The 15,393-nt window shown below is 41.1% G+C and overlaps 1 protein-coding gene across 1 annotated transcript in view; it reads right to left on the bottom strand.

Moving 5' to 3' along the window:
- Nucleotides 1-15,393, bottom strand: part of BLM (BLM RecQ like helicase) — a 96,679-nt gene that overhangs the window by 30,958 nt on the left and 50,328 nt on the right. Inside the window, exons 13-14 of the mRNA XM_019011318.4 lie at nucleotides 2,633-2,739; nucleotides 493-653 (exon numbers count right to left, since the gene is read on the bottom strand). Of these exons, the coding sequence (XP_018866863.4) occupies nucleotides 493-653; nucleotides 2,633-2,739 (268 nt within the window). The remainder of the gene's footprint in view (nucleotides 1-492; nucleotides 654-2,632; nucleotides 2,740-15,393) is intronic.

Here is a 15,393-nt window from a genome sequence, read left to right as displayed (position 1 = left end):
GACTCTGTCTCCGGAAAAAAAAAAAAAAAAAGAAAAGTCACAAAGACCACATACTGTATGATTCTATTTACATGCAATGTACAGAGTAATAAACTCTAGAAACAGGTTAGCAGTAGTTAGTAGATTTGTGGTTTCCAGACATTAGGGGGTGGGGGAAGTGACTGGGTATGAGGTTTCTTTTTACGGTGATCAGAAATTCTGGAATTAGATAGTGATGATTATTGTACAACTTTGCAAATAAACTAAAAAGTACTAACTTGTTTGCTTTGAAAGGATAAATTTTATGATATGTGAATTATATCTCAAGCAGATTTTTTTTATGAAAGAAAAAGCAACTTTAGAAGTCTCAAAGAAAATCTGTTTTTTAAATTTCAGTCTTATTTTGATGTTTACTACCTTCAAGGTAAAAACAGTTTGCATTCTACACGTGCATGTTTGGTTATATGCTATAAAATATTATTTCTATTATTTGTTTATCTTTAAAAATGTTACCTGACAGCCATCCTGATTAATCCACTTCTGCTGCACTTCATCTCTGGCAGAATCACTGAGGCCAGCATGGTAAGCAAGAGCAGCGAGCCCATCTCTCTGTAACGTGTCGGCCATGGTGTCACATTCTCGCCTGGAGAGGCAGTAAATTATCCCTGAATCATCTGCCAAGAAACCAAGAGTACTGAGAAACAAGAATTTTTAACATAAACAAAAACACAATTTACACTACATTTTCAGAAATATATGAGCCATAAATAGATCTCCCGTAGCGTTCTTATACTGCTGGAAGACCACACACATGAATAATTCAAGCAAGGAATTCATGTTCGCTGGAAATGAGATGTGGCTTTTAATCCTGTCGCTGCTAATGACTCGTGAGGTGGACCTGGATGAACTCTGGGCTCTACTTCACACTAGATACATGTGGGTATAAAAAAGCCATCCTTGGCCGGGCGCGGTGGCTCATGCCTGTAATCCCAGCACTTTGGGAGGCCAAGGAGGGCAGATCATTTGAGGTCGGGAGTTCAAGACCAGCCTGGACATCACGGTGAAACGCTATCTTTACTAAAAATACAAAAAAAATCAGCCAGGTGTGGTGGTGGGCACCTGTAATCCCAGCTAGTCAGGAGAATGAGGCAGGAGAATCACTTTAACCCAGGAGGTAGAGGTTGCAGTGAGCCGAGATCGCACCACCGCACTCCTGCCTGGAGATAGAGTGAGACTCAGCCTCAAAAAAAAAAAAAAAGCCATTCTTGCACAAACTTTGTCAAAAGCATATGGCAGTATGTATCAAGAGTCTTAGAAACACCTTTGACTCAGTTTCTTTCTGGGAAATTAGGAAATAAAGTGATACAAGGACATAAACAAAAGTTTTACTTCAAACTTTAAAAATTACAAAGATTTTACTGAGCAACATTAGGGAAACAAATAAAGGGAACTGTGAAATAAAATATACTATAACTATCAAAAGTGTTTTCTAAGTTTTTAAAAGACATGGGAAAATGCTCATGATATATAAAGTAGATTAATGGTAGAAATGTATATAGTATGCTAGTAGAAAAAAAATGCATAGAAAAATACTGGAAATTAATAATAACATAACAGTGATTTTGCTCATTGAGTGATGTTTGTCTTTTGTTTCTTCTTTTTGTTGCTTTCTAAATTTTCTTTTTTGTTTTTTGAGACAGTCTTGCTCTGTCGCCCAGGCCAGAGTGCAGTGGCACGATCTCAACTCACTGCAACCTCTGCCTCCCGGGTTCAAGCAGTTCTTCTGCCTCAGCCTCCAGAATAGCTGGGATTACAGGTGCGTGCCACCAAGTCTGGATAATTTTTGTAGAGATGGGGTTTCACCGTTTTGGCCAGGCTGGTCTTGAAATCCTGACCTCAAGTGATTCACCCACCTCGGCCTCCCAAAATGCTGAGATTACAGGCGTGAGCCACAGTGCCTGGCCATATAAATTTTCTTTAATGAGCATATATTATATTTATTATTATGTGTGTTATTTTTAGAAATGGAAATTAAAAGATATTAAAGGAAAAGTCATCTCTCTGTGACTGAGCCAAAGGTCTAGAGATACACATGAAGCTATTGACATTAGCTGCCTGGGGGAGGTGGGTCTGAGCGGGGAAATCACTGACTTTTTCTTTGTAGATCTCTACTGACTGATTTGTCCACACAAATATGTATACTAATTTCTAAAAAATAAAATAGAAATACCAAAAATATTCTCCATGGAAAAGTGGAAAGGGGGTTACATGGAAAACTACTATGAATTTCAGAATCTCATTTTAGTTAATATAATGCAAAGGCAGACAGGCTTGGGACAAGGCACTAAAACAAAAAGCTGTATAACTCAAACACTGACAGAAGCCTGAGGAAAGACATTGAAACCAAAAGTTATAATATACGTGTGTAGGAGGGAGTATTTAATATATTTTTGTTAGAATTTATTGTTATTAAACCAAATGAGATTTTATAATTTCCAGAATTGAGAGAGTTGCAATAGTCTGCTCTATAAAGAGCAAGTTAGTGCTGTCATAATGCAAAAAGGAATGTTTAATATGTAATTTTATATATCTTATTGTGGTACTAAAAAGACATTTGTTACTTCTAGACAGCTAATCACATGGCTGTACTCACATGGGTGGTGCTTTCTGATCCATTCTAGGCAATCAAATGCCACCTTTTTAGGCTTTTTCGGTAATACATAGTATTTCAGATTATGTCTGTTAAAGCTCATGCTAAACCTAAAAAAGTCCCAAACATAAAATTTAGTTATTATGAGAAAATATGACTTTAGGTATTGTTATAGACTACATGTGTCCCCCTAAAATCCTAACCCCCAATGTGATGGTATTAGGAGTTGGAGCCTCCGGGAGATAATTAGGTCATGAGGAGTGGAGTTATGAATGAGATAAGTGCTCAAAAATAAGTAGAGACTTTGCTGGCTCTCCCCACCCGCATATGTCAGTATACAAAGAGAATACTACCACTTGCAAACCAGGAAGACGGACTTCATCTGACATGGGATCTGCCAGCATCTTGATCTTGGACTTCCTGGCTTTCAGAACCAAGAGAAATAAATTTCTGTTGTTTAAGCCACGCAGTCTACAGTATTCTGTCATAGCAGCCCAAGCTAATATCAAGTAGTTTTTTTTTTTTTTTGGAGACAGAGTCTCACTCTGTCACCCAGGCTGGAGTGCAGTGGCACAATCTTGGCTCACTACAACCTCTGCCTGCTGGGTTCAAGCCATTCTCCTGCCTCAGCCTCCCAAGTAGCTGGGATTATGGATGCTCACCATCGTGCCCAGCTAATTTTTGTATTTTTAGTAGAGACAGAGTTTCACCATGTTGGCCAGGCTGGTCTCGAACTCCTGACCTCAAGCAATCCACTTGCCTTGGCCTACCAAAGTGCTGGGATTACAGGCATGAGCCACCGGGCCCAGCCTACCAAGTAGTCTTAAGTTGAATATTGTCACTAGCAGCTTACACAATAGAACACTGAAATGGAAGTAAGGCTAAGGGTTAAAGAAAAGAATGGTGATAAAGAGGGAATGTTTATGGGACTAGATGACAAAAAATTAGGATTGTGGAAGAGAAAACATATAGAAAGACAAAGTAAGTCAGGAGCCCAGTCTCTTGACTCCAAGATGAGGCTGACTAAAAGAAGAGATGGTTAGAACATTATTTAAAATATTAAGGAAATCATACAGGAAATATACGTATTTTTAGGCCATCAATGTTCCCAAATTTTGACCAGGTACTCAAGCTCATCCAACCCGCAGCCCACGGGCCACATACAGCCCAGGATGGTTTTGAATGTGGTCCAACACAAATTCATAAGCTCTCTTAAAACAGTGAGATTTTTTGTGATTCTTTTATAAAGCTCATCAGCTATTGTTACTGTTAGTGTATTATTATTTTTTTGAGAGGGAGTCTCGCGCTTATCACCCAGGCTGGAGTGCAAGGGTGCGATCTTGGCTCACTGCAACCTCTACCTCCTGGGTTCAAGCAATTCTCCTGCCTCAGCCTCCTGAATAGCTGGAATTACAGGTGCCCGCCACCACGCCCAGCTCAGTTTTGTTATTTTTAGTAGAGATGGGGTTTCACCATGTTGGCCAGGCTGGTCTCGAACTCCTGACCTCAGGTGATCACCCACCTTGGCCTCTCAAAGTGCTGGGATTACAGGTGTGAGCCACCACACCCGGCCAGTTAGTGTATTTTATGTGTGGTCCAAGACAATCGTTCTTCTTCCAATATGGCCCACGGAAGCCAAAAGACTGGACACCCTGGGATACATAAAGAGCTAACTGCAGGACAGCAGAAGGAGTTAAAGCCCTACTGATCACGGTCACTTTATTTTTGTTCTTGGCCCCAAATAAAATGTGGCTGACTCTGAGACAGATGTGCTCCTCCTCTTCCTCTGGTCTACTAATCTTGCACCATTTCCTCCCTCCCACTTCCTCAGTGGGCTTGTTCTCTCCATTATCTCCTCTCTTGTCTTTTCAGTCTGTTCTGTGAATTTTTCTTCTGTCTCTGAGTACGTTCTAGGACCACCGTTTCCAACAAAAGCCTCTGTTGACCCTCTCTTCTAATCAACCTCCCTCTTTTCCTCCAATGGCAAGTTTCTCAGAAGATACTTATGTTCCCAACCAACTAACTACACATTCAATTTCAATTATCATTATTTTCTATTCTCAATTTTGCCTCTACCATTCTGCCAATTTTTTTTTTCAAGGCTTTTAAAACTAAAAAAAGGTGACAGAATTGTTATAGGGTCCTGCCCTCCAGGTACCCCCATTGCTCCACATTTCAATTATGTCCAACCCATAGGAGGAGAGAGAACACTGTGGAACATGGTAAGGATAGAGCACAAAGACATCTCCATGCCTGGGTAGACAGAAGAAAAGACCATAAACTGCAGTAACCTGTGTCGCGGGGGCTGCCTGTATACAGGATCAGAGGAAGAAAAGATGAGGAATAAAACCACTGGCTTTCTGTTTTTGTATCTAAATCCAACTAGATGGGCCCATACAATAGGCAGAAGTGATTTTGCTGCATTTGGTATATGCAAAGATTGGTCTTCTTTCAGACTTCGCTCTCTCTGGCCTCTCTGTCTACTTTTTTTTTTTTTGAGACAATCTCTCTCTATCCCCTAGACTGGAGTGCAGTAGCGCGATCTTGGCTCACTGCAACCTCTGCCTCCCAGGTTCAAGTGATTCTCCTGCCTCAGCCTCCTGAGTAGCTGGGACTACAGGCACCCACCACCACGCCCATCTAATTTTTTGTATTTTCAGTAGAGATGGGGTTTCACCATGTTGGCCAGGCTGGTCTTGAACTCTTGACCTCAGGTGATCCTCCCGCCTCAGCCTCCCAAAGTGCTGGGATTACAGTCATAAGCCACCGCGCCTGGCCTGTATTCTACACTGTTGCTACCCTTACTGAAAATTCTCTGTCTTACAACTTTATATTCCCATGGGATTTTCTCCCTTGCATCACTGGTTTCTCCACTTCCGCCTCTTCTTCCTTCGCTCACTCCTCAAGTGAGAATCACCCCATAGACATCTGGCTCTCTTCTCTTACATTATCTCCTTCAGCACTCTCACTGCTTTAAACAGCACCCAAATTTCAGTCCCATGTGTCCCAGCTTTTGCCCTCACCTTAGACCTCTTTTCAGAGTTCTAAACCACATTTCAATCTTTTTAGACCAGTGGTCTAAAATTGGGATGCATACACTCCTAGGGGTTCACAAAGACTTTCTGTGTATACATGAGCAAAGATCATCTTAAACAAATTCAGACCCTCAATTTTCACATCCCTTGGTTTCCCATGGGGGATTGGTTCTAGGGCCTCCTCGGATACCTAAATCCAAGGATGCTCAAGTCCCTGATATAAAATGGTGTAGTATATGTATATAACCTATGCACATCCTCCTGTACACTTTAAACCATCTCTAGATTACTTATAATACTCAATACAATGTATTAAATAAATGCCATGTAAATAGTTGCTACGCTGTACTGTCAGTAACTATGTGACATTTTTCTTCTGTCCTGGCGGGAGGATACAGCAGAGTATGCCTACACATCACTGCATTCATGTGGACACAGCATAGCGCTTGGTGCTCAGCAAATTCAAATCTTGCTTTTTGAAACTTTCAGAAATTATTTTTCTTTCAAATGTTTTTGATATACACTTGGGTGAATCTGCAGATGCAGAAACTGCAGATACGAAGGGCTGGCTGTCCTTTTTCATAAGACTGATCTGAGAATGCTCCCACAGACAAGACATCCTGGCCAGGGGCGGTGGCTCACATCAATAATCTCAACATTTTGGAAGGCCAAGGCAGGAGGATCACTTGAGCCCAGGAATTCAAGACCAGTTGGGCAACAAAGTGAGACCCTTGTCTCTAGTTAAAAAAAAGACATCCTGGACGGGCGTGGTGGCTCACGCCTGTAATCCCAGCACTTTGGGAGGCCAAGGCAGGCGGATCATGAGATCTGGAGTTTGAAACCAGCCTAACCAACATGGTGAAACCCTGTCTCTACTAAAAATACAAAAACTAGCCAGGCATGGTGGCACGTGCCTGTAATTTCAGCTACTCAGGAGGCTGAGGCAGGAGAATCGCTTGAACCTGAGAGGCGGAGGTTGCAGTGAGCCGACATCACACCACTGCACTCCAGCCTGGGCGAAGAGTGAGACTCTGTCTAAAAAGAAAAAAAAAAAAAAAAAAAAGACATCCTGCTTGTTTCGCCTCTCCCATTTTTCCCTTTTACAATTGCCTCACTTCCTGAAAACAAACAAACCAATCCTACTTTTCATCCATTCTGAATTTTACCACTGTGCACTGTTCCAGGATGTAAAAACCTCCAGGACACCAAACAAAGCAAAGTGAAAAATAGTATGAGTGTAGGTGAAATTTTCTTTAATTAAAGCACTAGAAATCCTTGGTAGGAGGGCCTCATATCTTTAGGTGTTTTACTTATTTCTGTTAAGGGTGAAGAATAACTAGGAACAAAGTATTTTGGCCCTTATTAGGATGTTCTGATTTCAGATATACTGAGAATAAGGTGGTGGGAATGAAGATGACCTTCACTTTATGATGTTGTTTCTTTCATCCCTATAATCACAGAATGCATTACCCTGAAAGTCTTTGAGACTACCGTTAAACAATACTTTGATACCACCACTCTTATGACAGCATTTCTTTGCAAAAAACTCCTAGAGTCCTTTTAGTGCTTGAAAAGGCAGAATGTATAGCACATTGTGGCAAAAAAGGTAGTAGATTTAAGAATTGTCTAGGAATACAAATGATGAAGAAAACCTTAAAATGCATTTGAGTTGATTTGGGCTTAAGTTGGAAACGGTGCATGAGTCTCCCCACCGATAGGAATGCTATGGTGACTGGGCATAACAATGGCCTTATTGCTTTTTCCCATATTAAAAAAATATATTTATTTTCAGAAAAGTGTTTTATTAATTTAAAAAAATCTTTGGGTCAAAAAGAGAGACAAAAACAAGTGTTGGTGAGGATATGAAAAAATTAAAACCCTCATACATCGCTAGTGAAAATGTAAAATGGCACAGCCACTTTGGAAAACAGTGCGACAGTTCTTTAAAACGTTAAACATAGGCTGGGCACGGTGGCTCATGCCTGTAATTCCAGCACTTTGGGAGGCTGAGGTGGGCGGATCACGAGGTCAGGAGTTCAAGACCAGCCTGGCCAATATAGGGAAACCCCCATCTCTGCTAAAAATACGAAAATTAGCTGGGCGTGGTGGCACACACCTGTAGTCTCAGCTACTCAGGAGGCTGAGGCAGAAGAATCACTTGAACCTGGGAGGTGGAGGTTGCAGTGAGCCAAGATCGCACCACTGCACTCCAGCCTGGGCTACAGAGTGAGACTCTGTCTCAAAAAAAAAGAAAAGGTTAAACATAGAGTTACTATATGACCCAATAATTCCACTCCTGGGCATATACCTAAGAGAAATGAAAACATATGTCCACACAAAAATTTATACATGTATGATTATACCAGCATTATTCATAATAGTAAAAAATAAAAATGGAAACAACCCAATATCAACTGATGAATAAAATGTCGTATACATATACAATGGAATATTATTCACCAATAAACCGTGAAAACATTATGCTAAGTAGACAGTCACAAAAAGATCACATATTGGATGATTCTATTTACACGAGATACCCAGAGTAGGCAAATCTATACATAGAAAGTAGATTAGTGGTTGCCTAGGGCTGGCAGGATGGGGATGTGAGGGGAAAAGGAGATTGAACTGCAATGGGCATGGGTGTTTTTGGAGGGTGATGAAATGTTCTAAAACTCTGGCAATGGTTGTACAATTCTGAATATACTAAAAACTTTGAATTGTACTTTTTAAATATGGGAATTGTATGGTATGTGGATTATACCACAACAAAGCTGTTACTAAAAACATCTGGCACATAATCTGAATTTCTTAAAATTTGTAGACACAATTGAAAAAGCTCAGAACTGTTTACCAATTTAGTCAAACAAATTACTTTTACTAAAATAATAAAAATGACATGAGATTAGAACATAAAGTTGTAGATCACGAATCCAATTAAAACCAAGACAACTATCTCTACTGCAAAAGGACTGTGGGAAACTAACTGAAAGCAATATTTACACAATTTGTTATAATGAAAAAGTTAATAGACCCTTGGAGTTTATTACATGTAACAAATCTTACTCTGCCTGTTGGAAAATACGATGTTTGGAATTACCAAATATCTAGTTACAGACAGTTCCCATCAATTGATAAATGGATAAATAAAATGCAAAATACTCATACACTGGAATATTATTCAGCTATAAAAATGAATGAAGTACTCACTGACCAATGCTACAACATGGATGACCCTTGAAAACTATGCTCAGTGAAAGAAGCCGGGCACAAACAAGAGGGAGAAGATGGGGAGCAGCTGCTAATGGGTACCAGGTTTCTCGCTGGGGTGATAAAATGCTCTAAACTTAGATATTGGGGATGGTTGTACAATTCTGTGAAAATACAGAAAAAAAGCAACCCACTAAATTGTACCCTTTAAATGGATGAATTTTATAGTGTGTGAATTACATTTTAATAAAGTTTTCTTAAAAGTTAGATTCTATTGTTTCTTGTCTAAGGTTCTGCTGGATATTACCATTAAAATGGTAAATATTATCCTGTTTGGGGTGTCAAACTCATGTCTTTTCAAAGTGTTGTGTGAGGAAACAAAGTCAATTAGAGCTCAGCTTGTTGCTTTTGGAATTGACAATAGTTGTCATGGGATGTGTACTAAATAGTTTATGTGAATTGAAAAATGAGGCCAGGTGCAGTGGCTCACACCTCTAATCCCAGCACTTTGAGAGGCCGAGGCGGGCAGATCACCTGAGGTCAGGAGTTCAAGACCAGCCGGCGCAATATGGTGAAACCCTGTCTCTACCAGAAATACAAAAAATTAGCTGGGCATGGTGGCGGGTGCCTGTAATCCCAGCTACTTGGGAGGCTGAGGCAGGAGAATCACTTGAACCCAGGAGGTGGAGGTTGCAGTGAGCTACTGTACTCCAGCCCGGGCAACAAGAGTGAAACTCCATTCCCCCCACACCCTCAAAAAAGAAAAGGAAAATGAAGCCAGTCAGGCATGGTAGTATGTGCCCGTAGTCCCAGCTACTCAGGAGGCTAGGGCAGGAACATCACTTAAGCCCAGGAGTTCAAGACCAGCCTGGGCAACATAGTGAGAGTAAGACCCCATCTCCAAAACAAAAACAAAAACAAAACAAAACCAAACCAAACCCACAAAGAAAAGAAGTCTAATTTAGCAATAAAGAGTGGCTTTACCAATTAGGTTATATGGTGGTCATTTCCCATTTTTGGAAAGAGCTAATCTATAGCCACAGTTTTGACAAAACTCTATTTAAAAGTATGTCACACAATATGGTTGGGAATGGTGGCTCACGCCTGTAAACCCAGCACTTTGGGAGGCTGGGGCAGGCAGATCCTTTGAGCTCAGGAGTTCGAGACCAGTCTGGGCAACATGGTGAAACTCCGTCTCTACGAAAAAAACAACACAAACAAAAAACATAAAAATTAGCCCGGCATGGTGGTGCACGCCTGTAGTCCTGGCTACTTGGGGGGTTGAGGCAGGAGGATAAATTGAGCCTGGGAGGCAGAGGTTGCAGTGAGCCGAGATCGCACCACTGTACTTACTCCATCCTGGGTGAAAGATTGGGACCCTGTCTCAAAAAACAACAACAAAAAAGTTATTAGAAAAGCGTATCACACAATAAAAGTATTTTGTCAAAAATATCATATTGGAAAGGTATACTGAAACTAACAGTATTTTGATTTCCCCAACTCTTCCATACATATTGGATACAGGGAACAAGATTCTTGTTGAAAGAATAATAAGACTACTTAATAGTCATTAGATAAGTATTGGTAAAGCTTTTTTTTAGGGTATTTTTCCTAGAAAAAGTAAAGTGAATAACGATTGATCTTGCTTATTTTCCCAGAGAGTTTCCAATTCTTTGCTTACCACAAATTTGAAAGGCCTAATTGAGTTGTCAATTGACAGATAATTAAAAATAATTTTTGATGACTGATCATTATGTAATCTTGGCATATACGTCAGAAGGAATTCAAATAATTGTTACAGCTACAAAAAATGCCTTCCATTCCCATCTACATGTTTATGTGAGCAATATTTCTTAGTGCTCACATCCATAAAAATAAGAAATATAAATGGACCCAATTCGTCCAGATATGTCAACTAAGTGAACAACAAAAGTCCTAGCTGGGTGTGGACCTGTAGTCCACACTATTTAGAAGATTAAGGTGGGAGGATCACTTGAGGCCAGGAATTCCAGACTAACCCGAACAATATAACCAGACCTCATCTCTTAAACAAACAAACAAAAGGCCTATCTCATTAAGAGATACATTCTCAATCAAAATGTATGCTTATGGCCGGGCGTGGTGGCTCAAGTAATCCCAGCACTTTGGGAGGCTGGGGCGGGTGGATCACCTGAGGTTAGGAGTTTGAGACCAGCCTGGCCAACATGGTGAAACCCCGTCTCTACTAAAAATAGAAAAATTAGCCGGGCATGGCGGCAAGTGCCTGTAGTCCCAGCTACTCGGGAGGCTGAGGCGGGAGAATCACTTGAACTCGGGAGGTGGAGATTGCAGAGATCGTGTCATTGCACTCCAGCCTGGGCGACAAGAGCGAAACTTGGTCTAAAACACACACACACACACACACACACACACATAAAATAAAAACACACATATATATAAAATACATATATATTATATATATATTTAAAACATATATGTATATATGCAGGAGGTACATAGTTTTCCAGGATTTTTTCAGGAGGTACATGTGACCAAAGAAGGTATGAAGATGGCCGTCTTGGTCATCCACTCATCCCTTAAACATCCCAGGCATCATGCATCTAAAATCAAATTTATTACTCATCTTCCTTCCTTCATTCCATTTATGGTCAATGGTTCTAGGCACCTGCCCCAGGAACTAGTATAAACTTCAACTGTATCCACTTTTCTCATTCCATTTAGTTACCATTCCTGCCCTCTCTCTTGACTCTGTTTCTTCCTTCCACTTCTGCTGTTTCCACCAGCATCATCTCTCCTCAATGACTGCAATAGGCAATAGGTTCCTGAAGGGCTGCTCTACCTCTAACTTTCTGTTCTCTCACTCATCCTCTCCTCTATTCTCTTGCCAGGGTTATCATTCATCCACACAGTTCAGATCAAGCCACTTCCCAGGTTAAAGTGCCAAAAGAATAAAGTCCAAACATTTTACCATCGTTATATGCAAGACCCTCCATGATCTGGCCTCAAGCCACCTTGTCAGGGTCATCCCTTCTCTATGTTTCTCCACTTATCCAATGGATTATTCACCATTCCTTGGGCCTGACCTGTACTTTTTTTTTTTTTTTTTTTGGCTGGAGTGTAGTGGCATGATCTCGGCTCACTGCAACCACCGCTTTCTGGTTTCAAGCAATTCTCCTGTCTCAGCCTCCCGAGTAGCTGCGACTATAGGTGCATGCCACCACGCCCGGCTAATTTTTGTATTTTTAGTAGAGATGGGGTTTCACCATGTTGGCCAGGCTGGTCTCCAACTCCTGACCTCAGGTGATCCACCCGCCTCGGCCACCCAAAGTGCTGGGATTACAGGCATGAGCCATCGAGCCTGGCCTGACCTGTACTTTTATAACAGAAACTTCAGCCCTGAATATTCACTCTTTGCCTGCTAAAATGCCATTCACCTACCACTTCATATAGCTGTAATAAAAAAAGACAGTAACAAGTGTTGATGAGCATGTGGAAAAACTGCAACCCCCATACACTGCTGAAGGTAATATAAAATGATGGAGGCGGTCGGGTGCAGTGGCTCACACCTATAAGCCCAGCACTTTGGGAGGTCGAGACGGGTGGATCACCTGAGGTCAGGAGTTTGAGAACAGCCTGGCCAACATGGTGAAACCCCATCTCTACAAAAAATACAAAATTAGAAAAATACAAAAATACAAAAATAGTCCCAGCTACTCGGGAGGCTGAGGCAGGAGAATCGCTTGAACCCAGGAGGCGGAGGTTGCAGTGAGCCGAGATTGCACCACTGCACTCCAGCCTGGGTGACAGAGTGAGATTCCGCCTCAAAAAAAAAAAAAAAAAGACAGAGGCACTTTGAAAACTGGTTTAGTAGTCCTTGAATTGAAAAGGTTAATCATACAGTTACCACAAACCCAGCAACCCAAGAGAAATAAAACTGATGACCACAGAACAACTTCTACACAAATGTTCACAGCAGCATTATTCAAAAAAACCAAAACACTGAAACAGCTTGAACATCCATCAGATGATGAATGGGTAAATAAAACAGAAAGTAGGATCCATAAAATGGAATATTATTTGAAAATAGAAAGGAATGAAATACTGAAACAGGCTACAACATGGAGGAATCTTAAAAACATGCTCAGTGAAAGAAGTCAGTCACAAAAGGCCACATGTTATGTGATTCCATTTATATGAAATGTCCAGAATAGGCGCAAATCTACAGAGACAGAAAGTAGATGAGGGGTTGCCTAAGAATGGGGAAAGTGAGAAAGTAGGAATTGACTGCTCATGGGTATACTCTCCCTTTCAACAGAGACAAAAATGTTCTAAAATTAGGTAATGGTGATGGCTGCACAACCTTATAAACTAAAAAAAAAAAAAAAAAAAAAAAAAAAGGCCATTGAAGTGTCAACTTTAGGTGAATTTTATGGTATGTAAATTTTATTTCAATACAGCTGTTTAAGCCTTTGTTTGTTTGTTTTTCAGATGGAGTCTTGCTCTATCACCCAGGCTGGAGTGCAGCGGTATGATCTTGGATCACTGCAACCTCCGCCTCCCAGGTACAACCAATTTTCCTGCCTCAGCCTTTCAAGTAGCTGGTATTACAGGCGCCCACCACCACGCCTGGTTAATTTTTATATTTTTAGTAGAGATGGGGTTTCAACATGTTGGCCAGGCTGGTCTTCAACTCCTGACCTCAGGTGATCCGTCTCCCTTGGCCTCCCAAAGTGCTGGGATTACAGCTGTGAGCCACTGCGCTCGGCTGCTGTCTATCTTTTATAGACTGCTTTTATCTTTTTTTTTTTTTTTTTTTTGAGACAGTCTCGCTCTTGTTGCCCAGGCTGGGGTGCAGTGGTGCAATCTCGGCTCCCTGCAACCTCCGCCTCCCGGGTTCAAGTGATTCTCCTGCCTCAGCCTCCCCAGTAGCTGGGATTACAGGTATGCACCACCAGGCCCGGCTAGTTTTGTATTTTTAGTAGAGACGGGGTTTCTCCTTGTTGGTCAGTCTGGTCTTGAACTCGTGACTTCAGGTGATCCGCCCACCTCGGCCTCCCAAAGTGCTGGGATTACAGGCGTGAGTCACCATGCCCAGCCTATGCTTTTAAATAAACTACTCCTCCTACAATACCCAGTGCCTTTACGAAACTTGATCTGACCCCTTGTAACAGCTGTTACTGGGGGTTCTAGCTTATCTTGTCTTCTTCAGTTCCTGCAGCTGTAATTTACATCTCAAATCACTGCTTTCTTCTTTCTGCAATTTGACCTTGTATTTAAAGGATTCTGAAACCAGCTATCTGGGGTTTTAAGTTCTCACTCCAACCCTTGCTAGGCATATGAAGTTATATAATCTCTTTGTGCCTCAATTTCCTCACCTGTAGAATGAGGAAAATAGGAGTACCTACCTTGCTTTTGTGTGGACAAGGAGGTTAATACACGTAAAATGACAACAGTGCCTGGCACACTGAGTAGGCTGGATATGTAAGTGTTAGCTATTATTATTGTTCTATTATAGTTAACTCTATGTGCCTGTCTCTTTGCTCTCTTCCAGTTCATATTTTAAGGCCCTAAGGAAATGGAATAAAGCCTTTTTTGTGTGCCTTGTATTTCCCAAAGAGGAAGAATATTATTACAGACTGGCAGGAGGAGAGCAGCACAGGGGCTGTGGCTTCAATCTTAGGAATACCTGACTTCGCCAGGGTCACGACATAGCAGCAGTTGAGCAAATTTAATCCAAACCAGGGCCTACTGGCAGAAAAGATCAGGAAACAAGAGTCCCAGAAAGTATTCCTTAAAATTTCCTACTTCCAAATGCGGAGAAGTGCCAAACACATTAAGGAGTCAACAGACATGCCTACATTTTTACATTTACCCAAATTTCTTCACATTTTTCATTTATTGATTATTACTGAGTGCCAATTATGTACCAAGTGCTGGAGACTGGAAATCCACAACCTTGCTTTCCCAGGCACATCTCTTCCCCACAGTACTAAGAAAACAGATTCAAGGTGACTGCCTCTAAATAAATAAATAAATATGTACACTGTTTACTCAAACATAAATCACAAATCCTATACTTACAAAAAGTCATTCAAAAGGAAAAGAAATTTTTTTTATCATTTAACTATAGGCATTTGCCATTGATGTAACTGATCTAAAAGAACAGTAGATTACATCTGGCATAAGAGGACAGAAGAATCTCAGCACTTAGGAAGGCTGAGACGGGAGGACTGTTTAAGCCCAGGAGTTCGAGACCAGCTTGGGTAACATGGCAACATGGTAAGACCTGTCTCCAAAAAAAAAAAAATTATAGATCAAGGTAGTACTTACAGAAGTACTTACTTGCAAATAGGTTATTTATTAGAATCTAAAGTATAATATGACATCTTTTTTTATGTTTTTTGTTTTTGAGACAGAGCCTTACTCTGTCGCCCAGGCTGGAGTACAGTGGCGTGATCTTGGCTCACTGCAACCTCCGCCTCCTGGGTTCAAGCAATTCTCCTGCCTCAGCCTCCTGAG

The sequence above is a fragment of the Gorilla gorilla genome, chromosome 16 (genome assembly GCF_029281585.2).
Source record: "Gorilla gorilla gorilla isolate KB3781 chromosome 16, NHGRI_mGorGor1-v2.1_pri, whole genome shotgun sequence".
NCBI lineage: Eukaryota > Metazoa > Chordata > Mammalia > Primates > Hominidae > Gorilla > Gorilla gorilla.
Note: the sequence above shows the minus strand (reverse complement) of the source record. Positions and strands in the feature narration are given on the sequence as shown.